General features: G+C 40.3%; 1 protein-coding gene across 1 annotated transcript in view; it reads right to left on the reverse strand.

Moving 5' to 3' along the window:
- Nucleotides 1-15,418, reverse strand: part of SEL1L3 (SEL1L family member 3) — a 46,623-nt gene extending 31,205 nt beyond the window's left edge. The window contains exons 1-7 of the mRNA XM_075259875.1: nt 15,291-15,418; nt 11,170-11,725; nt 7,831-7,960; nt 6,963-7,084; nt 5,606-5,721; nt 4,749-4,807; nt 1,738-1,870 (exon numbers count right to left, since the gene is read on the reverse strand). Coding sequence (XP_075115976.1) covers nt 1,738-1,870; nt 4,749-4,807; nt 5,606-5,721; nt 6,963-7,084; nt 7,831-7,960; nt 11,170-11,725; nt 15,291-15,347 — 1,173 coding nt within the window. The 5' untranslated portion in view covers nt 15,348-15,418. The remainder of the gene's footprint in view (nt 1-1,737; nt 1,871-4,748; nt 4,808-5,605; nt 5,722-6,962; nt 7,085-7,830; nt 7,961-11,169; nt 11,726-15,290) is intronic.
- Nucleotides 15,419-15,667: the final 249 nt, after the last annotated feature.

Genomic DNA, 15,667 nt, shown 5'->3' on the forward strand with positions numbered 1-15,667 from the left:
CTGGGCCAAGGAGAGAAAGAACTGGACTGTTGCTCAGTGGTCAAAGGTGTTTTCAGATGAAAGTAAATTTTTCATTTCATTTGGAAGGTCCCAGAATCTGGAGGAAGAGCGGAGAGGCTGCTGTACACAATCCAAGCTGCTTGAGGTCTAGTGTGAAGTTTTCACTATCAGTGATGGTTTGGGGAGCCATGCCATCTGCTGGTGTAGGTCCACTGTGTTTTATCAAGACCAAAGTCAGCGCAGCCGTCTACCAGGATATTCTAGAGCCCTTCAGGGTTCCCTCTGCCCACAAGCTTTTTAGAGATGGAATTTTCATTTTCAAAAAGGATTTGGCCCCATTCCACACTGCCAAAAGTACCAAGACCTGGTTTGATAACCACAATATCACTGGCCAGCAAACTCACCTGACCTTAACCCCACAGAGAATCTATGGGGAATTGTCAAGTGGAAGATGAGCGATCCAAGACCCAACAATGCAGACGAGCTCAAGGCTGCTATCATACAACCTGGGCTCCCATAACACCTCTGCAGTGCCACAGACTGATCCCTCCATGCCACATTGATGCCGTCATTCATGTAAAAGGAGCCACCACCTAGAACTGAGGGCATTTACTGGACAGACTTTTCATTTGGCCAACATTTCTGTGTTAAATAATCTTTTTACCATTGGTCTTATATAATGACTTTTGGGTTTTCCTTGGCTGTGAGCCATAATCATCAACATTAACAGAAAGAAACAATATAAGATATGGGGTTCACTTTTTCAATTGAATTACGTAAAAAAAAATAACTTTTTGATGATATTCTAATTTATTAAGGTGCACTTGTATCTACTATTATAGCAATGGTTTGGGCACTTTTGCTGTGTTTTTAAAAATTTTTCTCATATAAGAATTACTTTTTGGAAATATTTTCAGGTATAATTCAGTGGAGAAATACTATAGCATGTAACAATGTCAGCATTTATAAGCTTGTTTTAGTATGGCTCCAGGCACACGACCACATTTTTTTGTCTGTGTGCTATTATCTTTTTTTTTTTACGTTTGAGGACTAAGATTCTTGGCTGAAAAGTTCTGGGTAGATCGTATTCCTGTACATACAAGTGTATGGGTCCATGGAGAAGGTAGATGACAAAAAGACCATGGAGATGATGAATGACATACGGATAATGGAGATGGTAGATGACACGTGGACCATGGAGAAGGTGGACGACACATGGACCATGGAGAAGGTGCAAGACACATGGACCATGGAGAAGGTAGATGACAAACAGACCATGGAGATGATGAATGACATACGGATAATGGAGATGGTAGATGACACATGGACCATGGAGAAGGTGAACGACACATGGACCATGGAGAAGGTGGACGACATAAGAACCATGGAGATGATAGATAACACGTGGATTATTTGAAGGATGAGGATACAGAGACCATGGAGATGGTGGATAAGGTTATTACTCACACACACTGGGGGAATTTATTAAGATTTTGGTTTCTTATGACAGCCTCAATTCAGTCCACAAAAAGTGCAAGAAGACTGTCAGAATTATTAAGAGGCTTCTGACCCAGTGGACAATCTTTTAATAAATATCCAGGAGGAACAATAGAGGAATGGCACAGTATATAGTTCTAAAAATATATTCTATAATTATGGGTAATTCTAGTATTTATCACAAACAGATATGTCAAAAGAGTTCATAGCATGAGGCACATAAAATATATCACCAAATACCTGGTCCATCTGTAGAGCCCTGAGCCGATAATATTTCACAGGTCCAAAGAATCCATCAATTCCGACGACATATTTGCTCCCTCCTAGAGTCATGTATCCATCAGTGTCATCCAAATAGATGTCCTCATCCACACTTTAAAATAAGAATACTGTTAGACATTCAATGGAAATTAAATATATATTTCCTTACCATTTTCCTCCCTTACAGAAAATATGTATTGGAAAATTGGATAACTGTTCAATATACAAACAATACTTGTCTCTTAATATTGGCTTAAAACTGGACAATCCCTTTAAGTACAACAGAAGTCATGACAGCTATTCTTGCTGTCTATTCTAGCTGACTTTTACTGTATGTCTTATGCCTCTGTTAGCATGACTTGCAACATCTGAATCCCCATTTGCATGATATTGTCCTCTCTTAGCCTGGACACCTGCAAAATCCATTTTGGGGTACATTGGGTGCACATGTTTAGAGTTGGGGTAATACTATCTAGAGTACATGCACACCTGTGATTTGTTTCTTTGAGTGTATTTTTTTTGTTTAAGAAATGACCATAAAAGTTATTCATAGTTTCTCACCTTTTATGATCTACACCTGGTTTTGGCTTCAAAAACACTACAAAAAATCCTGAGCGTGTGTCCTTGCCCTCCAGCAGGCTGGATACTTTCGGATTTATTATACGCAGCGTCCTTACCTGTATTCACTGTTCAGCAGTGATGGATCCCAAATCTCACATTACTAAAATAACTAGGCATGTCCAAATAAGACGCTGTAATAGCAGCCCTATTAGTTGTCATGTTTCAAGCCCAGAAACAGACATGGCTAAATAGCGTGCGTGCGTGCGTGCGTGCGTGCGTGTTAATGCGGTGGCTCAGTGGTTAGCACTGCAGCCTTACAGCACCTGAGACCTGGGTTCAAATCCTGCCAGGAGCAAAAACTGCAAGGAGTTTGTGTTCTCCCCGTGTTTGTGTGGATTTCCTCCCATGCTCCAAAGACATACTGATAGAGAAAACTGTACATTGTGAGCCCTATATGGGGGCTCACAATCTACATTTAAAAAAAAAAAAAAAATCTTGGTGTGGTGCCAGTAAAATCCTTAACAGGTTGTGGCTTCCATAGCTATCATTTTATACTGAAAGACTGAACTGTGACTGGATTTAAAGGCATTGTGCTGGAACATTTTACCCCATCAACAGGACAGGGAATAAGGGGTTTGACCTCCATGTCCCCGAGTGATCAGGAGGCTTTGTGAATGGAGCACCAGTGCACTTGTGTGGCTGGCACTCCATTCATTGCTATGGGGTTGCCAGGACTGTAATCTCCAGCAGTACCTGCAGCCCCATAGACGCAAATGGCACTTCATGCAAGTGCACTGGAACGCCATTTACTAGGATGCTTTAGGGGGACTTTTCGTCTCTGGATCACTAGGTTACACAGCGGTCAAACCCCCATCGACTGGACGCTTTTTCCTATCCTGTGTATCCGTATAAATGTCCTTAATGGCTAAAGCCCTGTGTTGTGGAAACACAGCTTTTTTGTTGCAGTTTGTTGGGTTTTTTTTTTAGCCAAACCCAGAAGTGGATTGAGAAGAAAAGAGAAGTATAAGTACTTTCTATATCATTCCCATTCCTTTTGAAGCCATTTTTGGCTTTGGCTCAAAAAAAACTACAACAAAATCTGCAACAGAAAAAGCTGCGTTTCCACAACATGGGGCCTCAGACTCAAGGTGTTATCCAGGGACAAATCAAGCTTACCAATGAGATCCCTGTATTGGATAAAATTTATTACTAATTCCACACTCCAAAGACATACTGATAGGGAATGTAGATTGTGAGCCCTATATGGGACAATAACTGGCAATGCCTGTAAAGCGCTGCGGAATACGTTGGTGCTATACAAGAAAACTAAATAAATAATAAATATATAAGTAGGGTTAATTTTCCTCTGCCTCCCCTGCTGACGCTCTGACTCTCGGTCACAAGACCATCTCCATTCTACTCTATGGACCTGAAGATGGAGTACCGCAGCTTGGTGACATCACATACAGACGGAGCAGCAGCGGGGGAGTCAGCAAACATCCAGGCTCCTTATAGATCAGTAATAAAGCTTATCCATTGCAGGGAATATACTGGTAATCCTTAGTTATCCCCGAATAATCCCTTTAACCCAATCAGTGACAAAGATAGATGATACCACTTAGGCTAATGCAATAAATAGTAAAGGAGGTAATAATACACAAGTCAGCCTTCCCAGGAAGGGTTACTCCGCAGAGCTAAGCCTGTGCCCTGTGCCAGGGAATAATGTCACAAAACAACACCCTCTTGTACTCAATGTAAATAACAGTCGTGTTTGTCCTAGCAAGTACAAGACAAAAATGTAAGTAACACGACCAAACTGGGAAAACTGGGTCAGAGAGTTTAGCTTTTCTATGCACTATAAAACACTATAAAACAGGGTTACATACAGTAATTCACAAAAGTAAGTACACCCCTCACATTTTTGTAACAATTTCATTGCATATTATCATGAGATAACACTGAAGATATGACACTTTGATACAATGTAAACTAGTCAGTGTACAGTTTATATAAGGCCCTATTTACATTTGCATTTGGGATTCCGTTTGGGGAGTCCACTTGGGGACCCCCAAATGGAAGCCTATACGTATTAAAAAGTAGTTACCTGGGAAACCCGCAGACCCCATAGAGTATAATGGGGTCCATGTGGTTTCTGTGCAAAACATGCGGAGAGAAAAGCCCTGCAAGCATCGCTTTTCTCTCCGTGAAGGGACGCGCAGCACACAGATTCATGACATTCAACCACAGACCCAGGTCAAGACAAATAATTATAAGAAATATATTAACCAATATATGCAAGTGTGACTGAAGCCTAAAAATGCTGGGGGGTAGTTTGCACTTATGATACAGGTTCTGTACACAGTATAGCTATAATGGGATAAATAAGGAGCAAGGCTTAGTATGCAATGCAGAAAAATCCCTTGACTTACCTAAAGGATTGCCTGTCAGAGCTCTTTAATTCTTGTCCAAGGAAGGTGCTTAATATAATCTACAGATAACAGGATACCAAAATAGCAGTAACTATATAGAATTTGTTGTCAAGTCACACAAGTGTATTGATTTATTTATTACTGATTTGCACCACTGTAATGTGCCAGTTTTTGGAGCAAAATATTGGTTTACATTATACCCCTTAAGGGAGATATACAGAAGGAGAAAGAATCTGACCTACTAACAGTGTGCACAACTGTTACATGGCCACAGAACGCCTCAGCGGCTCTAGCATATATAGACGTTACAGCCACACAGTATACATTTAGTGAAATAGCCATCCACTTTAACAATTTAGAGGAGTTTTCAACTATAGACTATATACTACAGGATAGTAGGGGATAAGGGATAAAAGTCTGTTCACTGGCAGTCTGGCTGCTGGGACCCTCAGTGATCACAAGAACAGGGGCTCACAAAAATACTTGACTGAGCTATGTTAATGGAGCACATGCTCGGCCGCCGCTTTCTTCACTTCTACAAGCTATTCATGGGGCTCCCAAAAACATGAAGGTGCATGCAAATGCTGACCTTCTTTTTTGTGATTTCTGGGGAAGTCAATGGGGGTATATACCGTTAAAAATGTTAAAGTAACAGGGTCTCTTTCCTGGGCATAATTGATAGAAAAACCCCTTTACTTACATTTTAATCATAGGCCATATTACATAAGCATTGCCATGTTCATAAGCCCCTTCCACTGTCAGGGTGGTCACATATAATACTTTATGTCATTTAGCATTATAGGTTTCCATATTATAGCCACATAGATTCCATAATCTGCACGACACCCTGAAATTACCAGTTTTCTTGAAATTGTAACATCTAGCCGGACCCATTGATACAGAGGTAGATGAAACTTTGAGACTGTTGCAATATCATTCCCTTCTGTGAGCTGCATCTGCACATGGACTTGACCTAGTAAGAGAAACATGATATATAACTAAGTGTATCGTTGGTATATGGAGTGGTTTAGCTTCCTAGAAACAATAAATGTCATATGTAACAATACTGCAATACACAACTCTGTAACACATTACCATGGACTCCTGACATAAGTGGCATTCCCCAGAGTTATTACACTATGATGCTTGCAGCGTATGCTGTGCCTGCAGGCCTGGATGTGGTCACCTGGCTCTGTAGTAACAGGAATTGTCACGAACAGCAATATCATCTGATCTGCATGTTCCTGTGGAGATTGGGGTTTTAGCACCAAGTATAGTGCAGAAGAAATAGTAGGGGTAGACAAACCATATGGTGAGATATTCTTGCACAGGGGTCCTTTGCTGTTTTTGTTGCCCCTTATGTAACATATTGATAAAAGCCATCAGTAATCCTGCCCCCTGCACTCTGTATGGAAAAGCACAGAGCAGAATGCAACCTATGCAAACACATGGATAGATACAAGATAAAAAGATGGATGGATAGATAGATAGATAGATAGATAGATAGATAGGTAGGTAGGTAATGGAGGGGGTGTATATCTCACCCAGACTACTCAGGTGGGTGAGATGAGAAAACTCCAGGAATGTTTGTTCTCAGCAGACAACTTTCGTCTGATGAGCATTTTGGTAAATGCTCAGTACTGGGCTGGATTTTTAGGGTGTCAGGTAGGTTGGTAGTGGGACCTGTCATTCCACCTCCCTCCAGTCCACACTTTGGGGATGTTACGGCAGCGGCTCAGCTGCAGAGAGTCTCCTCGTCAAGAAGGCTTAAGAAGCCAGCTCCAGCAGCAGACTGGGGGCAGAGTTTGGCTGGAGAGCTGAGAGAGAGGTCATATTTGTGGAGCTGTGTCCTGAGTGATTCTACTGGCTTTTGGATTTCTGCTATTCTAGGTGAGGTAACCTATTCTATGTTTAGTTATAGCCTATCCGGGCAGGGATTTATTTTTGTATTGTTTCCTTTTGTTGCTGCACTGTATTTTTGAGTGAAAATAAAACTCTACCTTTGTTTTGGACTAGAAGAAACTGGACTTGTGTGTCTATGCCACCCCACCTAGCAACCCCAGACCCTGATAGATAGATAGATAGATAGATAGATAGATAGATAGATAGATAGATAGATAGATAGATCTGCATCCATCCTAAACTAATCTGCAAAAGAACTCAACATTATCTCACTCTCAGTCATGTTCTTAGTCTTCTTTCCAGGTTACATACCTTTATCAGTCAGGAATAGAAGTGGTGTTGCGTACATTTTATTTGTATCCACATGGTGGAATATTCCACATTCTTTATTAGTACAATAATCTAGCAAATATATCCATATGGAAACAGTAAACCTGAAACAGAAAGAACATGGGTGATAAGACCTTTAAGTGGATGATGATATTGAAAAGATGGTAGGAAGGTGTCAAGAGCATTGAAAGAAGAAAGTCAGATGAAAAACAGAGAAAGTGAGGGGATGGCTGCAGATAACACCTCTGGTATCACTAAAACATGATCTAGTTGCATCCATAGACACAACTTTTGTCAGTATACATGAACATGGAAACATGGCAACCCAATTGCCTGGATTTCTTTAGTTATCCATAAAAAACAGATTTTTCCAACAATCTGATGTTTCCTTTACAAGGCTAATGACCCCATGATATGTTGAGGAAAGAAAGCCTCCTATTGAAAAACCAAGGGTTAGGCTAGGATCGCATCGGTGCTCAATGACTGTTCAGGGAATCCGTCCCCAATCCATAATTTTTGTATAGAAACCTGGAGAACCCATTATAGTCTATGGTGTCCTCAAAGTAACCTCTTTTTAAGTAATTTGGGTTTCTGTTTTTTTGGGTCTCCAAGCAGACCTGAAGAACAGAAAACCCAACACAGGTGTGAACCTAATGTCACAAGAGATTTTGGCTGATGTTCGGTGACATCTACAGCATGTCTATGGCATTAGATACAGTATTATAGCTATGTAGCTGAAGTGGTATACACATCTCAGCAGATAATGGTGCAGTGGTGGAGAAAAGAGATTGATCTTGAAACAACAAGCATATCTAAGGTAAAAGAATGTTTAAAAATGATAGTATCTTACATGGGATAGTGACTGACAAGTTGCCGTCTCCTCCTCTCCAGATCTCTGTTGGTAAATGTGTCAAATATCTTGATAAGGCCGCTGTGTTCATTACTGGATACAAGTGGAAATGGAAGGAAGGTGACTGCATCTAAAAGGTACACATTGAGGGATATCGGTCATCGGATGGACTAAATACAGTATCTAATATATAACAATTGGATTAATTGTCTCTATATATAGAAATAACACTTCATTATACATCAGGCTACGACTAAGGAAACTTGAACGTTCCAAAACGCGTCAGCTAAAGCTAAGATGTTGTTCATATAGCAGAGGCAATGCTTGTTTTTTGGCAACCTCGTTTTTTATGTCACAAGTTATAGTTGATTAAAAGTTATGTTTTAAGAAGAAGTGGATTGCTGGATTTTTTTAGCTTCTTACTACTGGATTCAAGTTTTCAAGCTGAGGAAACTCATATACCCATGCATCCATATCTTCAGAAATGACACGAGTTCAAGACTTTTTATATATGTTCTTATGCAAGAGGGCTGTAACTTCTTTTTCCCTCTCCCTGTATCCTACTTTGTGCTATCATGGCTTATGTTGTTTAACACCATGACAATACACAATACTGAGGTCCAGCCTAACACTAGGCTCACACTTGTGCCTGGTATCCATCCACTGCCAAGCTGCTTAAAAAAATAGATTGGCTCAAAATCGGTTTTCACACAATGGATACCAAATCCGGCTTTTAAAAAGTGACTAGACAACGAGTCTCCGTCAAAAACACTATTCATTTGTATCCATTTTTGACAAACCTGTTTTTTCTCCTTCTTCATTCTGCGCATGTGCAGAGAGAAAAACAGACTCCAAAACAGACACAAACAGATTGTTATCTCAATGCTAAAAAAACAATTAAAAAAACTGATTTGTTGCTATCCATCTGGTATCCTTATTTTTTGGATGGAGAAAAAGTCCTGCAAGTCTGACTTTTTTCTCCGCCAAAAAGAGCAGATACAAGATGGAAATGGCACAAATGGACACCTGTAGATGGTTTTTACAACCCATTGAAAATCAGTGGGTTTTAAAACGAACCTTTCAAAATCAGTTTTTGGGGATTTTGAGCCAAACATTGATGTGATCCCAAACTTATATGGCTCATGTTGTTTAGCACCATGACAATACAACACGTATCAGACCCCCTATTTGCAGAATACTTGCTGGTAGAGGAGGAAATCTAGTCAGTACCCCCAGTTCAGCTGTACTTGTTGTTAAAGACACAGCTGGTTCACCAAACCTGGTAGGAGCAGGACCTGATCAGGTCCTGATCCTGCTGAGATCCTCCTCCTGACCCCCTGTGTGATGCCCCTGCCCGTTCAGTGACAGGAAGAGATACATACATGCTCAGCCCAATCTGACAGAGTAATGGCTGTCTGTTATGTTAACTCCACTCTACTCCTGTTCCTTGCACATAGAGTAGAGCAGGGTCGGTCATGTGTCAGAATCATTCCTGCAACTCTGCAGGCAAGTCAATAAAAGTGGCTTCTTCTCACCAACAGTGGACACATTAGGTTCCGGGAGGGAATTAAAGATCAGTATGAAACATCTAGACATGGAAAGTGATTGAACATTTGTTATCTATCTAGTTATTACATTGTGTGATCTAGTGGATAAATGGAAATGTGGAACAATCCATTGGAACAAATAAAATCAACAGAAAATGCGGATGTAGTGACAAGTCTATACAAGATCCCAGACGAGACGCCGCAGGTTAACCACAGGTTATTTAATATGGCTCTCTCCGTGTAACTGGGTATTTTATTTCTGATGAACTGATAAACTATTTAGTTACAGGCTTGTTTAACCAGGTCAGAGAGTCATTATCTTTTACTATAACCTCTGGCAAGCCCTTTAAGAGGAACCTGCTATATAAAGAACATTACCGCTTCTATCCTCACAGGTTATGTGGGATGGCACCGTACCAATGATAGGGCAAGAAAAAACACTTCAGTCTCAAGTAGATCACATGGGTGTAAAGTGATCAAAACGAAAGATGTCACCCAAAACAATCATTTGTCGGGTGCAATTAATCAATGAACAATCATTTTAGCTGACAAACCATCATTGCCTGGTGTCACTGAACATGCATGACCAGTTGGTACAATTGTACCAGCCAATATGGACTAAAATGTGTATGGCTGCGTCAGCTGAGTGCCCACCAAATGAACCATCAACCCACTTAGAGACACCTTAACATTTTCAACCTACCTTTACCTCTTTGATCCTCCATGCTGTTTTTTTCAAAATTTGGTTTCTTCTGATATGCTAATGAGGATCACGGAGCACCGGGGTCATTCCCCCAGTGCTCCGAGCAATCCCCGCATCATACATGTCCACCGCCCCTTTAATACTTATGCTCCATCCCCTCCTCCACTTCTCTGGAACTTGGGCCTTGCACAGGTCTCTGACGCTGCGCTGTACCTATCTAAATTCTCACGCATGTGCAATAGGCTCTGCCACTCCGGGTTCAGGCAGAGCCAACTGTGCATGCCCAAGCGGCCATTTTGCGGTGGTCTGCTACACAAGCATACTACGCCTGCGTACTAGACGCTCGGGCATGCGCAGTTGGCCTATGAAAGGACAAAGTTCTGGAGAAGAGGTGGAGGGCATGGAGCACAAGTATGAAAGGGGAGGTGGACATGTATGACGCAGGGGGTGCTTGGAGCGCTAAGGGAACCTCCCTGGTGCTCCATGATTCTGGTTATCCTACCAGAAGAAACCGAATTTTGAAGACATGGCGGGGAGAATCAAAGAAGTAAAGGTAGGAGTAGAATAGCCTTTTTAAAGGCTATTCCAATATGCCTTTAGTTGAAAAGGTGTTTTCCAAATGACAGACTCCCTTTAAAGGTTTATTGACATGAAACCTTCATTGCTCTTAGTGCTGAAATCCTAGGTTCAAATCTGACCAAGGGCAACATCTGCTTGGAGTTTCTATGTGTTTATGTGGGTTCTCTTCCCCACTCCAAAGGCATACTGATAGGGAATGTAGATTGTGAGCAATACATGGGACAGTGGCTGACAATGTCTGTAAAGCGCAGTGAATATGTTGACGCTATATAAGTAGAACACAGCATTCCCAAAAACCCAGGATAGGCCATCAGTATCATATTGGTGGGGTCTGACTGATCAGCTGTTTGAGAAGCCAGCAGTATTCGGATGACCATTGTGACCTACTCACTAAGTAAAGCTCCATAGAATATGTTTCTCCTGAATATGGACATTCCAATTATATATTTTATACTAATTTTGAAAATAATACATGTAAAAGATCAATATTCCAAATTTCAATAGGTCTACCTGTTTCCAAAGGACACACCAATATTGCTTTTTCTTCCAACTTCCGCAAATGTTCATAAAACCAGGACATGCAGATACGATGATCCTTGTATGGTCGTTGGTGAGGAGGACTAACGTCCAACACTGCATATGTTTTAGCCACGGCATAGAACATAGTTTCATTGTGTCTGACTTCTGTTCCTACATCCGCATTGTGTACAACCCAGGCCCTGATGACCGCATAGTGTATATCTATAGAGTTCTTCATGAAGAAGTCATCCCTGTAGACCATGCTGCTTGGAAACTTCAATTTGACCGATCGTCTCTGTAACTGGTGGAGGTTTTGTTCATTTTTCCAACGTTTTTTGAAGACTATAATCTCTATTCTAAACTCAGAGGAAGCGACAACATCCAGATGCACCGTGCAAGGACCGCTGCACAGATATTCTACAGAGATATTAGTATTGGCAAGTGTTTTTGGCAAATCTTCAATCGCTACATAGTCTATGCTATTCAAGTATTGTTCGGATTGTTTGGTTACAGATGCTGTCTCCTTCGTGGAGCATAATAAAGGAACCTGTAGAAAGAGGAAATCATTAATCTAGGTGACATTACATTGACAGATCATCTTGTAATTTACAGCATTAGTGAACAGGATATACTTACAAATAGATACATGTGACACTTTAGCTAAAACTATTCTCATGACAGAGTAAACTGCTTGTCAAATGTTCCATCAAAACTTTGCCGGAAATTGGCATCCTTATAGTGTTCATTTACCCATTGCATTAAGTAGTGTAACCCTTTATGTATCTGGCCATTTTAGGCTGTCTTTGCATTTTTCCTCCTCACCTTTTAAGAGCCATAACTTTCTTTTGCAGTCGACATAGAGTTTTGATGGCTTATTTATTGCAGGACATTGTTGCATTTTCTAAGGACACCATTTCATTTTGCATACAATGTATTGCAAGACGGTAAAAATAAAATATCTGTGGTGCTGCTCCGGCCCATGGCAACTTTCAATTACTGGACAATAGTTTGCCTCTTTTGCTCCAGCAATGGTTCCTATCTTCAAGAGAGCCAAGGTTGTATCCAACAAAAACATGACTCTCCTCTATCTGCACTGTCGTGTCAGGTACACAAGGCAGCCAACACCTGAGAATTACATTAAGTCCTCCAGTTTCTGCACCTTGCTTGAAGGCATATTAGTAGCTATATCATTGACTCTGCTTTTATTCCTGATCTTGACCCTGACATTGACCTCTTTCCTGGATTACATTCTTGTCTTATTCATTCGATTGTCCTCTTGCTTCAATGGTTCCTCTACTGGTACCAACTCCTTCCCTGTAACCTGACTACAATTTCATCGTCACCTCCAGTTTGCTTCATCGTGATTGCTGTTCCATTAAAGACCACTGGCTACAGTCTTGACATCACATCAAGATCTACAGTGAACCATTTGTGAATTCCTTACCGTGACTAGAGAATCCATTTAGAGAAGACTATTGTATATTGTGGGGTGTTAAGGTTAAAGAATGGGAAGTCTGAGGTAGTTTTGGTTACCATTTATAAAATTGAAAAAAGTCAGTATGTGATAGATAACATGTGCATCACCTGTACAGTCTGTTCCAATGCAATCCTTAAACCATAACTTCATTGCCTCCCACAGTAAGGACCAAGGCTCCATGCACACTCCATGGACAATGTCAATTTCCTAGCTGTGTTTTTCATGAGTAACACACTGACATATTATATTGTAATGGTCCAGTACATATACCCTATATTATAAAGGGCCTGTGTATAGGGCCTTGAGCCCTGGACAGAACTCAGTGTAAAGTTCTATGGAAGGGAACAAATGGCACATTACCATACACTTCAATAAATGCATAATGGAATGTGTTCTCCATTTTGTAGCCCAGCCTCACAGCCCCCACACAAATTCATGAACATCACCATGTGTATGGGATCCTTGTGCTGACCATTAAAGCAATAAGTAGCACACAAATATAGGTATACAGTTGTGTGTATAAGGCCTCCCTTAACGTGATAGTTAGTACAGCACCATACAGTATATCTACCTAAATTGAAATTTCCATAATGCATCCTGTATGGGCAAACAGGTTTCAATAAGCACAACTACTTGCTACTTCCAATATCTCAATGAGACCAAAGAACAATGGGGGAGATTTACTAAGCCAAAAAATTTATCATTCTTTCTACGCCAGAAAACTGCATCTTTTTTTTATAATTGTCTTGCAATGTGGATGTGCTTTATATGGAGCATGTATGTGTTTAAGCCTAATTTATTCTTTATGACTTTTTAAAAAGTTGCAAAATGTTTGAGCAAACACACCACATTTAACTTGCCTTAAAAATGCACCAAAAATAGTGAATTCTGCTCCTTACCCCTACAGAATTGCGACAAATTTATGAAACAGCATTTGATATTTTGATAAATTTGTCACAAAAACACACTAGTAAAACTTTAATTCAAAAGAGTGTCATAAAACCCCCTTATAATAATCCACCCCAATATGTACCAAAATTCTGTTGCAAAGTAAGCGAACTGCTAGTAGTGAAAACTTAGTCTGGACAGCCTAAAAATGCATCAGATTTATTATCCAGCTTCAGGCACTGTGATAAATCTGGCACAATTTTACATTGTCTAGTCTAAGTTTACAACGTCTAAAATTTAGACAGGATTAGTAAATCTGCCTCATAACCTTTAACAGGAAATCTATGGCACAGTGACTAGAATCCACAGATCTATCACATCAAACAAAGTATCTTGCATGGAATTTTTATGTTACGCAGATTTTATTGGATTTGTCACTAATTAAATTAATACTTTGAGTGCATAGGAGAGCTATTATGTAGAATTTAGTCTTTCATAGATCTAATGCAGACCTCTAATTGAAGTCTCGTAATAACAGGGATTTGGATTCCCAGAGCTGGAAGGATTAGCAGCAAAGATCAGGGAAAGAAAAACATGTCCAGAATAATCCGAGACTCACATATTAGCTGGGACTTCAAGAGAATTCATTAATATAATGAATCAATATTACTAGTTTATCTTTCCATCTTAATATGTGTGTATACATATTTTTATTTATTGAAAAATAATCAATCATGTTACAATTAAAGTGATCAAATATTACTATATCCAGTATAAAGAGTTAGTGCCTGAACTAATGCCTTCCTGCAGGTTTAGGCTAGATTCACATCTGTGCACAGCTTTCAGTTGTTTGGGTCTACTGGATGACCCGAACGTCAGAGACAGACCACCAAAACAGAGATTTATGCCCTATGGTTTTCTAGCTGATACCAAAATACATCTAATAGCATGCTGAGAGTTGTAGTTTTGCAACAGCTAGAAACCACTGGCTTATATAGCTTGATGTAACTATAAATCCCATGGGTTTGATATAGAAAAACTATAAGGGAAAATCTAGTCTAATCTTCTCCATTAAGGGTAGATTCACACTACATTTACTAATGTCCATTGCTTTTCATCAGTCATAAGATAAGAACAACAGACCATAAGTAGCTAAACAAAAGTAAATACACATGATGGAGGAAAGCTTCTATCAGTCAATGGGAATGGATACAGATGTGGTCTGCATCCGTCACTCTACTACCGTTAACGTCTATTGCTCTCATCCAATGACAGCATCAAACATTCATAACGGCAGTATGAACTCACAATACAATGAAAGAATACGAACTTATATATGACAATGTGTGGTATCTTTACCACCTATGCGGCATACCCTACAACTGTTCATGCAACATCCATTGATTTACTACATATAGAAGCAAATATAATATGATATTATATAATATAACGAAGTATAAAATAGTATAACGGCTATAGGTATTGTGCCAAGGGTTTTCATACAGGTAGAAAACCTGGCGGTCATGTCCCTGACCATAGAACAGGTTGTTACATGCATAGGGAAAGTGAGTCATTCCTAGAAACGGTGTATGCAGCAGCACAGATCACTGACAGATCTATAGCACTTGTAATCTGTATGTAGCAGAGATACATTGTACATGACACAGGGCAAGGGGCATTGTATGCAGCCTCACTTCTCTAGCTACAAAAGAGAATGAAAGGAATAGGAGAGCCTGGCAATCCTCACCATGCAGAGTAGCAGTAGAAAGTGGGCTCTGGCACCTATGAGTGTCCAGTGCAGCATTCTTCCTCTATGTCTGTCCTTCTTGTTGTGCTATGGGGTGGGGCTGCCAGGTGGAAGCACAAGGAGACTTGTGTACATGGGCAGGTGCTGCACTGATCCTCCCCTCCTGGTGTGCCCCCTCCCTCTCAGGTAATCTCTTCAGATCCACGTCTGTGTTGGCGACTTATTTTTAGAGCACTGATATACAGTAGGCGGGGAGGGGGTTTATTATATAGGCGTTATATGTACAGTTTCACTATAAATAGCTTTTCTCTAAAATGTGGTTTCCATGGACTTCACACTGATATCGCTATAGGAGGTGCAAAGGTGATAGTTTTATC

This window comes from Leptodactylus fuscus, chromosome 1 (genome assembly GCF_031893055.1).
Source record: "Leptodactylus fuscus isolate aLepFus1 chromosome 1, aLepFus1.hap2, whole genome shotgun sequence".
NCBI classification, from domain to species: Eukaryota; Metazoa; Chordata; class Amphibia; order Anura; family Leptodactylidae; genus Leptodactylus; species Leptodactylus fuscus.